The 13,392-nt window shown below is 44.0% G+C and overlaps 1 protein-coding gene across 4 annotated transcripts in view; it reads left to right on the top strand.

Moving 5' to 3' along the window:
• CBFA2T2 (CBFA2/RUNX1 partner transcriptional co-repressor 2) overlaps positions 1-13,392 on the top strand; it is a 57,333-nt gene that overhangs the window by 21,915 nt on the left and 22,026 nt on the right. For 2 of the 4 annotated variants that reach the window (XM_040981633.1, XM_040981631.1), the window contains exons 1-2: positions 9,595-9,809; positions 12,293-12,534. In XM_040981633.1, the coding sequence (XP_040837567.1) occupies positions 9,692-9,809; positions 12,293-12,534 (360 nt within the window). In that variant the 5' untranslated portion in view covers positions 9,595-9,691. Of the gene's footprint in view, positions 1-9,594; positions 9,810-12,292; positions 12,535-13,392 lie in introns of those variants that run through there. The other 2 variants (XM_040981632.1, XM_040981634.1) reach the window with 2 other exon arrangements.

The following is a 13,392-nucleotide window of genomic DNA, read 5'->3' as shown; positions in this document are numbered from 1 at the left end:
TGAGCCAGGCTGTGAAGGTAAGAGCCAGAAGCATCATCTATCTGGGTCTTTCCATGTGGGTGACAGGGACCCAAGCCCTTGAGCCATCAATCGCTGCTTTCCCAGGTGCATTATTAGGGAGCTCCATTAGAAGTAGAACAGTTGAAACTTGAGCCAGCACACATGGACTGCTGGCTTTACCAGCTGTGGTTTCACTCGTACCACAACACCAGCCCATCTAGCTGTCAGTATATGTGCCTTATCTTTATGGTGAGGGCAAGTCCAGGATGCCACGTGTTACCTCACAGAAGCTGTCAGCCAGTTGCAGGTGTTGTCCAAGGGCGTCCCACCATCCATGAGAGCCTGGATATCTGGCTGCTGATTGGGTCTTCTGAACAACCTTCCTTCCTTCTTTCTTACTCCCACCATGTGTGCCCCAGTACCCCTGCTTTTCTGCTCTTCCTACTCAGAATAGAGGCTGAATAACTGATGGCCATTCTTCAGATAGTGGGAGGACATAGAAACTCAACCTGTCACATATTAAGGAACATGAAGCCCTAATACTGGCAAGCTGATTAGTTTATTAAAGCAATAATAAACCTCACTGAATTACATTTTAAAATAGACCGTTTAAGGTGATGGTTCACTCCCCCAAATCAACAATCAGGGCTGTTCCAGTCCATAGCTGGGAGTTTCTTCTTGCATGCTTGAGCCATTGGCAGGGAGCCAGTTTGGAAGTGGAGTGACCGGGACAGGAACTGGAGCCTACACGGGAGGTGTTGGTGTCAGTCGGCAGTGATCTTACCATCTGAGTCACAGCACGGGCTCTGGGACTAATTGTTATCCGTATACTCTTTCAAATATGAACTTTGTTTTTAATTGAGCAATGACTTAACTATAAACTGGGAAAAGCTGGTAGCATTCAAAATAACTTAGTGTAAATCACAGTTAGCTGTGAGCTACCTTACCAATTGAAAGATGTGACTGGGTGCATGTGTATTTGCATTAGTAAGTTTATTTTTACTTCATGAAATATAATTAAAATAGCAAAAGTTAACAGTTTAGAAATTTAATATTTTTCTGTCTGAAAGCATCACAGATGTGTGTGGGGGGGAGGACAGAGCAGAATAAATATAGCATTTCTGAGATGGAGAAGTTTGTGGAGAAATTGTGAACAAAAGAAAAGTTGTTTGCATTAGTCTGCAATATTCCCCAGCAGCTTAAAAGCATAAACATTTGGCATCTTTACATTAACATCATTAATGAAGTCATATATAGCATTGTGCTGTCTTTGTTGTATGCATGATGATACATTAATAGCACATGTTTATACATTTATGAAGAGTGATTTTTTTTTCTGAAAGTTGTCTGAGATTTATAAACTATTTACTTTGCCTCCCTTGTGTCACAAAGTATATAATAGTCTTTGATCTAAAATGAGAGTAACTATAACCTGATTGTACCTGCTGTTGCAACATCATGTCTTTTTAAAAAAATATTTATTTAGATTTATTTGGGTTTTTTTTTTTTATTGGAAAGTCAGATCTACAGAGAGAAGGAAAGACAGAGAGAAAGATCTTCCATCCATTGCATTACTCCCCAAGTGGTCGCAACAGCCAGCTGGAACTGAGCTAATCCGAAGTCAAGAACCAGGGTCTTCTTCCACATCTCCTATGCGGGTACAGGGTCCCAAGGCTTTGGGCCATCTGCAGCTTTCCCAGGCCACAAGCAGGGAGCTAGAAGAGAAGTGGAGCAGCCAGGATATGTACTGGTGCCTATCAAATAGGGTCCCAGAGGATGCAAGGCAAGGACTTCAGCCATTAGGCTATTGTGCTGGGTCCAGTATTTATTTTTATTAGGCGGATTTACAGAGAGAAGGAGAGACAGTGAGAAATATTTTCCATTCAATGGTTTATTCCCCAAATGGTTGCAATGACCAGAGCAGATCCAGTCTGATGCCAGTTTCCCGCATGGGTGCAAGATACCGAAACTTTGGGCTATCCTCTGCCCCTTTCCCAAGTTAGGGGCTAGGGGCTGGGTATGAAGTGGAATAGCTGGGACATGAACCAGCATTCATATGAGATACTGGTGCTTGAAGGTGGGGGATCAGCCTGTTGAGCCATGGTGCCAGTATGCTTTTTAAAAATGTCCACTTATGGGGCTGCTGTTGTGGAGTAGCATAGAAAGCTGCCTCTTGTGATAAGGGCATCCCATATGGGCATCTGGCAAGGGTCCTGACTGCTCTGCTTCCGAGCTAGCTCCCTAGATGAATGGCTGAGACAAAGAGACTTGGCTTTGAATCTCAGGAAAGCCAGTAGCTACCTGTAAGAGACGTAAAATGAGAGGAGGATTATATTTGACCAGGAAAGTGAGAGCTAGCTTGTGTCCTTACAGTTTTACATTTTCTGGGGTTTGACTCTGGGTTGGTTGCATTTCTTTAAGCCAGGACAGTGATGTTGGACAGTGTTTCAAGGGTGAGGTTGAGATTGTGGTAGGTGTAGGGTGGTATCCATGAGAAGGTGAGATACTGTTCAAATATAATTTAAGTCATTTCTGCTCATGTGAGAAATATTAACTTGGTGGAGACTTGAAACAGATGGTGTGCAGTTGGAAGAGAGCAGTATTATTCCAAATAAACATTTGCTAGGGCTGGGAAGCAATAATCCACCTTACACTTTTCCCTGTTTACATGATCAGGCCACCTGCATTATTGTTGCGTGTAACTTATATTCAGGTTATCAAAGGATTTTGATGTTGGCAGGCAGTTACAGCACACTTTATTTATTTATTTGTTTGTTTGTTTGAAGGAGAAAGTGACAGGGGAAGAGACAGAGAGATTGTCCACCCACTGTTTTACTTTTCAGAGGCCTGCAGTAGTCCAAGGCCAGTAGCCAGCAACTCCATCTGGGTCTCCATGTGGGTGGCCGATTTTCAAACCCTGGAGCTGAATCAGAAGCAGAGTAATTTGGACTCAGGTGGACAGTCTGATACAGCATACAGTCATACCATGTACCATTTAATCTGTGGGGTAAAACCAGCAGATGGAAAATTTCCCATCTCTTCCTTTTCCTTTTTAAATAAAAATATCAATAAAGAAATAATAAGGACTGGTGTTATAGTTAAGGTGCCTCTTTAAGATGCCAACATTCTATATCAGTGCACCAGTTCATGTCTCAGCTGCTCTGCTGTGATCCAGCTGCCTGCTAATGCATTTGGAAGGCAACAGGCAATGACCCAGAAACCAAAGGCCCTGCTACCCACATGGTAGACTCCGCTCAAGTTCCAAGGTCATTGCTTCAGATTGGCTCAGCCCAGGCTTTGTGAGCATTAGAGAAATGAACCTGCATATGAAGAATCACTCCCCCTCTGCCATCCTCCCCTTTGTGCCCCTATCCCCATCTCTCTGTCACTCAACTTTTCAAATAAATACATGGGATAGGACCAGCTGTGGTGTATCATATTTAAGCCTTGCCTGCAGTACCAGCATCCCATAAGGGCACTGATTCAGGTCCCACTTATATTCCCTCTCCCTGCTAATGGCATGGGAATGCAGTGGAGGATGACCCAAGCACTTGGGCTCCTGCACCTATGTGGGAGACCCGTTAGAAGCTCCTGGTTTCAGGCTCTTGGATGCAAACTGGCCCAGCTCTGGCCATCACAGTCATTTGGGTAATCAGTCAGCAGATGAAAGTTTCACTCTCTGTCTATCTCCCCTTCTCTCCCTTTATCTCTGTAAATCTGCCCTTTAAATTAAAATAAATAAGTCTTTAAAATTAATAAAATAATCTCAAAAGGAACTAATAAAATATCATAATTAAGAAAGCTAAGGAAAGAAAGTGCTTTCTTCAGAGATGTTTGTTTTCTGCTTCCTTTTTATAAAGATGGACTTACACTGTTCTCTTGTTCCTTTCACTGTGATTGTTTTGTTGTAGTTACTGTCATCAGTATCACTGCAAGTTGGTTAGTCTCCCCACCTTTCACAATTGTTGTAGACTTTGTACCCTCCAAAAATCAACCCACCTTCATTTTTATAAAAACTGCACTTGATCAATAAGTAAGTATTATTAAACTTGGGTGGCCAATATTGTGGAATAAGTGGGTTAAGCTGCTGTCTGCAGCACTGGCATCCCATTTCAAGTCCCAGGCACTCTACTTTTGATCCAGTTCCCTGCTAAAACGCATTAGGAGATTACCCAAGTCCCCAGACCCCAACACAGACATAGGAGACTCAGATGAAGCTGCTGGCCTCGGCATGGACCAGTACTGGCCATGCGGCCATCTAAAATTGACCCCAGTGAGTAGAAGACTGGTATCTGTCTGTCTTTCCCCCTCTCCCTCTGTAATTATGACTTTCTAAATAGTAAGTAGATAAATAAATAATTTTTTCAGATTTATTTGTTTTTATAGGAAAGGCAGATTTTTCAGAGAGAAGGAGAGACAGAAAGATCTGTGTACTGGCACATTCCCCAAATGGCCACAATGGCCAGAGCTGAGCTGATCCTTGGCCAGGAACCAGGAGCTTCTTCCCATGTGGGTGCAGGGTCCCCAGGCTTTGAGCCATCCTCTGCTGCTTTCCTAGGCCACAAGCAGAGAGGTGGAAGGGAAGTGGAGCAGCCGGGATACAAACCAGCACCCATATGGAATCCCAGCATATACAAGGCGAGGATTTAGCTACTGAGCCATCACTCCGGGCCCAGCAAGTCTTTTAAAAAAAATCTGCCATGCCTGCAGTTGCCTCCTTTTCTCTTCCCCAGTAGTGCTACCTCTTTTTTTTGGGGGGGGGGGCGTAATTCTCTTTTAAATTTATATTGTAGGTTTACAGTTCTTTTATTTAATTGACATCCTACTTTGATTTACTGGGCAGGGAAAGATAAAAATAGGACAAACCAAGAATTGAGAGGACTGTGGTGGAGATGTACAGGACTTGATGAAAGGCAAGCATATCACTTTTTGATTTAGTATAACTTTCTTTCTTTCTTTCTTTCTTTCTTCCTTTCTTCCTTTCTTCCTTTCTTCCTTTCTTCCTTTCTTCCTTTCTTCCTTTCTTTCTTTCTTTCTTTTTTTGGCAGATGAATGTTAGCCGTGTATTCCTCTAAAATAAATGCTTTTAAAAAGTTTATTTTCAGAATGACAGACATACCAGAGAGAGAAAGATCTTGATCAAATGGTTCGTTCTCCTGCTGCCCACAATTCATTTGGGTTTTCTTTGTGCGTAGTAGGGTCCCAAGTCCTTAGGCTATTATGGGCTGCCTACTGATTGCTTTAGCAAGGAACTAGATCCAAAGTAGAGCACAATCGACATACTCTCAAGTAGTGAAGGAATCTTGGCACCCCAAGCAGTGAGTTGGCCACTACACTGCAATACCACCTTTAAGCACAAATTTTTCTTTTTCTTTAAAGAGTTATTTATTTATTTAAAAGGCAGAGTTAGGGTCCCGGCGGCGTGGCCTGATGGCTTAAGTCCTCGCTTTCAATGCACCTGCAGCCATCTGGAAAGTGAACCAGCTGACAGAAGATCTTTCTCTCAGTTTCTCCTCTCCGTGAATGTGATCTAGCTTTCCGATGAAAGTGGACGTATCTCCTTTTTCTTTCTCTCAAGGATTCAGGTTACAACACTGGGTTAAATTCTGGCCTCTGTCTCCTGGCTCCAGTTTACTGCCATTTGGCACCCTGCGTTGTGCTAGGTTCCTGTTGCCCAGGTGGGAGATTGCGTTTCCAACTGCTGACTTTGACCTAGGCCCAGCCATGGCCATTGGTGCCATTTAGGGATTAGACCAGTGACTGAAAGTTCTCTGCCTTTCAAATAAATTAGTTAGGAAAAAATCTTCTAAATTCCTGTTTGGGAATGTGCTTCATACCAGTCAACCAAGACACTTCTCATTTTCTTGTATTGTAGACCACTGAGGATAGATTTCTGTCATCGTGGAATGTGTTCCTCCTTTCCAGCATCCAACAACGCTAGGATGGTCCCTTAGACTGGGTCATCACATTCAGTGTCTCCAAGATTAGAAGGATAATACACTTATTTCCATAGGAAGTGATGTTAATGTTAGCTTGGACATGCTCATGTTTCTTCTAGTTGAGTTAGAAATCCAGATCTTGACTGGATTCTAACCATTGTTACTGTATTAAACACCTTTATGTGCAGCAGTAGGTGCAGTTTAGATATTATCTCAAATCGTAATCGCTTTCTTTTTCTTTTTTTTTTTTAATATTTATTTATTTATTTATTGGAAAGTCAGATATACAGAGAGGAGGAGAGACAGAGAGGAAGATCTTCCATCCGATGATTCACTCCCCAAGTGACCCTAACGGCCGATGCTATGCCAGTCCGAAGCCAGGAGCCAGGAACTTCTCCTGGTGCAGGGTCCCAAAGCATTGGGCCATCCTCAACTGCTTTCCCAGGCCACAAGCAGGGAAGTGGATGGGAAGTGGAGCTGCTGGGATTAGAACCGGCGCCCATATGGGATCCTGGCACATTCAATGCAAGGACTTTAGCTGCTAGACCACGCCGCCGGGCCCATATCTTACATTGGTAGTCTTTTTATCACTCATTTTATATACGTTGAAAACAAACTCCAGAGACATGACATGACTGCTAGAGTTTGTGTCAGTTGTGAATAATCAAATAAGGATTCAAGCCAGATCACTCCATCTGCATACCTTTAGTTTGTCTGTCTGTCTTTCCTTCTCTTTCATTCATTCATTATGGAAATAGGAGGTTTGATGCTAGTTTTTGGGTGGTAAACCAGAGATAGCTCGTGTCATCTCTACACAATGCTTGTAACTAGGTTTTGCTCACTACCTAAGACCATACAGTTAATAGTTTGCATTTTGGCTCATGGAACTTTTTGATTCTGCCAAGTGCTGAATGTTAAAAACACATCTCACTCCTAAGCCCTCCCCAGGCCTTTGGCGCTCTTGCTGTTAAGGCAGGTGGTCTGAAGAAAGGCTCCCTCTTGGTTGTGGCACACTGCACACAACAGACAGCAGTGCGAGACAACTGTCAGTTCCTTCCTTCCCTTCTCTGCCACCCCCTCCAGAAAACTGGGCCCCAGATGGAAGAGCTGGAAGCATGTCAACTGTTCCCTGACGGGCACTGAAAGAATACTGCCAGGGAGGAAAAGGCAAGCGCAACAGCTTATTAGGCAGCACAGCCATCATCTTCACAAAGACAATGTCCTGAACAGAGAAATGGGAAGACCAGTGTTGTCACGTGGTGTTCAGAGAACTGTGTTTTTCTTGGGGGATTTGTAACTTGTGAATGTTGCTTCACTGATTGACTTTCTTTATTCATCATGTTCTTTTCTAAAATGTGATTGCTACAAACTGAAGCATAGAATATAACATTTGAGGGTTTTTTCCTCATTAGCGTTGTATATAGGCAAAAATGATGCTTTACTGCCAGTATCTTGAATACTTTAATGTATATTTTCTTGATAGCTGTGGCTTCAGAGAAAGAAAATTGACCTTGTTACCCATTTCTAATACTTTAAATTGATTGCTGTAGTTACTGAAGAATTAAAGTATGCTATTTAAATAGAAAGCTTTGTGTTGCTAAAGGAATTCAGAATATCACTTTTCACATGGCTGGCATTGTGGCTGCTATTGTTGTGGCAAAACAGATTAGGCCACCACCTTTATGGACATCCTACATGGGAACCAGCCTAGGCCTGACTGCTCCATTTCTGAGTGCAGGTCCCCACCTCCCAGATGGGGGACCCAGATGAAGCTCCTGGCTCTGGTCTGGCCCAGCACTGTCTACTGGGGCTGTCTGGGGTGTGAACCAGTTGCTTAGCAAAGAAAGTCTCCCTCCTTCCTTCCTCCTCCATTTTTATCTCTTTTTCCTCCCTCCCTCCCTCTCTCATACTTTAAAATAACTAAATAAATCTTTAAAAAATGAAGAGAGGGCCCGGCGCAATAGCATAGTGGTTAAAGTCCTCGCCTTGCACACTGGGATCCCATATGGTCTCCGGATCTAATCCTGGCAGTCCTAATTCCTCCCATCCAGCTCCCTGCTTGTGGCCTGGGAAAGCAGTCGAGGACGGCCCAAAGCCTTGGGACCCTGCACCTGTGTAGGAGACTCGGAGGAGACTCCTGACTCATGGCTTTGGATTGGCTCAGCCCCAGCCATTGTGGCTGTTTGGGGAGTGAATCATTGGACAGAAGATCTTCCTCTCTGTCTCTCCTCCTCTCCGTAATATCTGCCTTTCTCATAAAAATTAATAAATCTTTTCTTATAAAGATTTATTTATATATTTCTAAGATTTATTTTTTATTTTTATTGGAAAGTCAGATATACAGAGAGGAGGAGAGACAGAGAGAAAGATCTTTCATCCAGTGATTCACTCTCCAAGTGAGCACAACGGCTGGTGCTGTGCAGATCCGAAGCCAGGAGCCAGAAACTTCTTCTAGGTCTCCCACACGGGTGCAGGGTCCCAAGGCTTTGGACCATCCTTGACTGCTTTCCCAGGCCACAAGCAGGGTATTGGGTGGGAAGTGGAGCTGCTGGGATTAGAACCGGTGCCCATGTGGGATCCTGGGCGAGCATTCAAGGTGAGGACCGCAGGTGCTAGGCCACGCCACCGGGCCCAAAAATAAATTAACCTTTAAGGAAAAAAAAACTAAAATAAAAAATGAAGAGAAATGTCACTCTTGAGCATCAAGTTTTACTCATATTAGTGCAGTTTTAAGTCTAATATCATTAGGTTTCGTATGAGTTTTCCTTCTGGAATTTGTGACCAGACTGGTATAAATGGTTGCCTCTATAGCTGGAGTAGCCTATACTAAATTTAGAATCAGTTCTACTTTTTATCTTTTTTTTAAATAATATGCATCATAAATGACGTTTCTTTGCATGATATTAGCAATGTGATCAAAGTCACATATGTGTTTCTTATTAGGGCAGTTGAGACATAAAGAAGTAATAGCAATATGCCACTCAGTGGAGGCTCCTGGTTCTGCAGTTTGAATTCCCACCCCCACCTCCTGCTTATTTGCTTCATTAATAAGGAAATATGGGGAAAAGAATGCCTTTGAAATGTGTAGCCTTTCTCAGCCACTGTCCAAACTGTTAACTTTCAGTTTTGTACGCCTGAACTTGATCCTTTGTCTTAATGTCCGAATTAACAAAACAAGAGTACCACCTGGATGGCTGAAGACAAGAGAAGTTTATTTTCTCATAGTTTAGTTGGTTGAAAGATGTCCAAAATCAAGGTCCCAGTAGGACTGAATCTTTGGGGACCTCACAGTGAGGAGCTGCTCTGTGCTGTCCTGTGTTTGGTGATGCTGTCGGTGGTACTGCTCGTCCTGCCGTGTCTGCGTCTCATCAGGTGACAGGCTCAATCCATGGTGGGCTACATGCTGGCTTTCCTTTGTGTGGCTCTTCATGAAGGGCTGACATTCCATGGAAATTAAAGCCCACACAGATAATCCAGGAGGCTCTCTCATCAAGAACCTCACCTGGTTGAGTCTTCAAAGACCCTTTTCCCAGATAAGCTACAGACACGGTTTGAGAAGTTGGGATGTGGACATACCTTTCCCTGAGGGGTAGGGAGTGGTTGTCACTATTCAGCCCAGTTAAACTAGCTATGTTCTTAACTTCTAGGACAATATTTTAGTATTTCTTTTATCATTTTTATGATCTTGCAGAAAAGGATGATCTCCATTTCTTTTATTCTCTGTAGTTGGTCCTGAGAAGAGGGTGCCAGCAATGCCCGGATCGCCTGTAGAGGTGAAGATACAGTCAAGAGCCTCGCCTCCCATCATGCCACCCCTCCCACCGGGAAATCCTGGAGGACCGCGACCAGTGTCCTTTACTCCTACAGCATGTGAGAGTTCTTAATTACTTGGGTTTGTGGTTCAAATTGTTATTTGAATTTAAGTGACTGAGTTCAATGAAATCTTCAAAATATACTATTTAACATTTTTAAAGCACTAATAAAATGCATGACTAGATGAGTATAGATTTTATTGTTTCCTACTTTTATAGATTGCTGGGATAGGTGTTTGGTACAGTGGTTAAGGCACCATTTATTGGGACTGATGCAATGGCTCAACTGGTTAATCCTCTATCTGTAACTGTCAGCATCCCGCATTGGCACCAGTTTGTATCCTGGGTGCTCCACTTCCTGTCCAGCTCCCTGCTTGTAGCCTAGGAAAGCGGTAGATGATGAGCCAAGACCTTGGGACCCTGTAACTGCATGGGCTCCTGCCTCCTGACTTTGGATCAGCTCAGCTCTGGCATTGTGGCCGTTTGGGGAGTAAACCAGTTGATAATTGCCTCAGTATCTCCTTCTCTCTATAAATCTGCCTTTCCAATAAAAATAAATAAATCTTTAAAAGAGAAAACAGACCGTTTATTTAGGACACCCTCGTTCCATATCAGAGGGTCTGAGTTTGAATCCCAACTCCACTCTGAATGACAGCTTCCTCCTAAAGAGCGCCTGGGAGCTGCAGCTGGTGGTGCAGCTGGGGGAGCTGTGCCAGCTGTGTGCAGTCCTGACTTCAGCTCCCTGACTGCTGTGGGCTTTTAGGAGTAAATCGGCAGATAGGAACTCAGTTTTTTGGTTTTTTTCCCCTCTGCCTCTCAAAATAAATATTAAGGAATTGTTTTTTTCCCTCTGAGAATAGTACTTAGGTGTTTGAAAAATAAATGCCTAAATACTTTCTTTTCATGTTGTTTAGTTAGTATTTTCTTTCTTTGACTCTAGCAATGTGACTTTAAATTTCTCTGTTGATCTGTAAGATTCAAAGTATGTTTCATAGAGGCTGGTGTTATGTGGCACAGCAAGTAAAGCCACCATCTGGTACACTGGCATCAAGTCCAGGCTGCTCCACTTCCAGCTTCCTGTTGTAGTCTGGGAAAGCAAAGGAGGATGGTCCATAGCCTTGGCACCCTGTACCCATGTGGGAGACCCAGAGAAGGCTCCTGGCTCCTGGCTCCTGGCTCCTGGCTTCAGACTGGCTCAGCACTCTCTGTTGTGGCCACTTGGAGAGTAAGGCAGCAGATGGAAGATCTTTGTCTCTTCTTCCCTTTGCAGATCTGCCTTTCCGATAAAAAGTAAAAAAATGTTTTAATAAAGTTCTTGGGCCTGGCGTGATAGTGTAGCAGTAAAAGTCCTCGCCTTGAATGCGCCAGAATCACATATTGGCCCCGCTTCCCTTCCAGCTCCCTGCTTGTGGCCTGGGAAAGCAGTCGAGGACAGCCCAAAGCCTTGGGACCCTGCACCCACGTGGGAGACCCGGAAGAGCTCCTGGCTCCTGGCTTCGGATTGGCTCAGCTGCAGCTGTGTGGCCACTTGGGGAGTGAACCATTAGTTGGAAGATCTTCCTCTCTGTCTCTCCTCCTCTCTGTGTAGCTGCCTTTCCAATAAAAATTTTAAAACATCTTTAAAAAATAAATAATATTTGCCAGGCAGAGTTTTATACAGGGTTAGCCTAGAATTTTCCCTCTCTGTCTCTCCTTCTCCTGTTAATCTTTCAAATAGAAAACACAGTAACAACAGAGAGAGGAGAGGCAGATTTTTCCATCCACTGGTTCACTCCCCATGTGATCACAAAGGCCAGAGCGGAGCTAGCCTGAAGCTAGGAGCCAGGAGCTTCTTTCAGATCCCCCTTGCAGATGCAGGATCCCAAGGCTTTGGGCCATCTTTGACTGTTTTATCTGGTCATAAGCAGGTAGCTGGATGGGAGCAAGAGGATCCGGAACACAAATAGCACTCATATGAGATCCCAACGGTTGAAAGGAAGGATTAGCTAATTGAGCCACCACACCGGCCTCAAGTATTTTCTTAAATGACCAAAAATTAGCAGTATTAATCCAGTGCCCTCAAGACAGAAAAACTGACTTTGATGAATTTGGATATTCTGAATCATCAGAGAGTTCTATACTCACTATAATAACAGGTCATTATGTCTGGTCTTTAAAAAGCTCCTCCACATTGTCTGTCTGAGCTGGTTCATTGCCTTGGCACCCTGACATTGGGACGGAGATGTAATATAAAATGGCACAGCTCTCCACTTGCTGGACACCCTTACCTGAAGCTCCCTTACCTGGGAGTTCCCCAAGGCTGCCCACACCACCCACTTCCTTCTCTTCGCTCCTGTAGCACTCTACACTTGTGTTTTCATGTGGTTGTGTTACTTTGTTACCTGCTCTTTCTTGACAGTTTGTCTCTTATCAATCTTGTTCAGCACAGAAATGGAGTCCTTGTTGCTCTTTGAACTTGGGGTTTACACAATCCAAATGAATAGGCCGAGAGCAAGGGCCTTAGTGTGTTGTATTTAAACTGGGTCTCTGACTTTGTTTCAGTAAGCAATGGAATCAACCATTCTCCTCCTACCCTGAATGGGGCCCCGTCACCACCACAGAGATACAGCAATGGTCCTGCCTCTTCCACCTCATCTGCACTAACTAATCAGCAGTTACCAGCCACTTGTGGTGCTCGGCAGCTCAGCAAGCTCAAACGATTTCTTACAACTCTGCAACAGTTCGGCAATGACATCTCACCTGAGATTGGGGAGAAGGTGCGAACACTTGTTCTGGCACTCGTGGTAAGTACGACATCTCTACTGATGATAGCCTGAGTAGGTGCACCTGGATCTGAGTTCCGCAGAACTAGATTAATTGTGATATAAATTTTATGTAACCGTTGAATTGCAGATTTTGTTGTAATATTTTCAAGAAACAAAATCCATTGTCACCTCATTGGTTAAGATGATTTAATTCCAATAAGCAGCTTTAGGGTTTTTTTTTTTAAATATTTATTTTTTATTGGAAAGGCAGATTTACAGAGAGAAGGAGAGACAGAGATCTTCCATGCACTGGTTTACTTCCCAGTGCCGCAAGAGCTGAGCTCAGCTAATTCAGAGCCGGGAGCCTCTTTTGGGTCTCCCAGCGGATGCAGGGTCCCAAGGTTTTGGGCCATCCTCGACTGCTTTCCCAAGCACAAGTAGGGAACTGGAAGGGAAGTGGAGCAGCTGGGACACAAACCAGCACCCGAATGATATCTGGTGGTTGCAGGGCAAGGAGTTAGCCATAGGCCAGGCCCAGCTTCAGTTGTTTTTTTTTTTTTTTTTAATTTAAAAGAATAAGGAGGAGGGGCATGGGGGAATTGTTAAGAGAGAAATCTTCCATCTACTGGAATGACCACAATGACCAGGTTTGGGCCAGACTGAAAGCAGGAGCCCAGAACTTCTTACTGGTGTTCTCGCATGTGGTCTTGGGCCGAAGCATTTGGGTCTTCTTATGCTGCTTTCCTAATGGGAGGCTCTTTAATGGGCAGCCGGCACTCAGATGAGCACTCCAGCATGGGGGACTGGCGTCGCAGGCTGTGGCTTAACTCGCCTTGCCACAGTATTGGCCCTTGGATCTGACTTAAACAATTTCAACAAGCCTGCTGGGGTCCAGCC

This window comes from Ochotona curzoniae, unplaced genomic scaffold (genome assembly GCF_017591425.1).
Source record: "Ochotona curzoniae isolate NIBS_2020 unplaced genomic scaffold, NIBS_Ocur_1.0 contig_3520, whole genome shotgun sequence".
Taxonomy (NCBI): Eukaryota; Metazoa; Chordata; class Mammalia; order Lagomorpha; family Ochotonidae; genus Ochotona; species Ochotona curzoniae.
The sequence above is the reverse complement of the archived record's forward strand: the minus strand, read 5'-3'. Positions and strand labels throughout refer to the sequence as shown.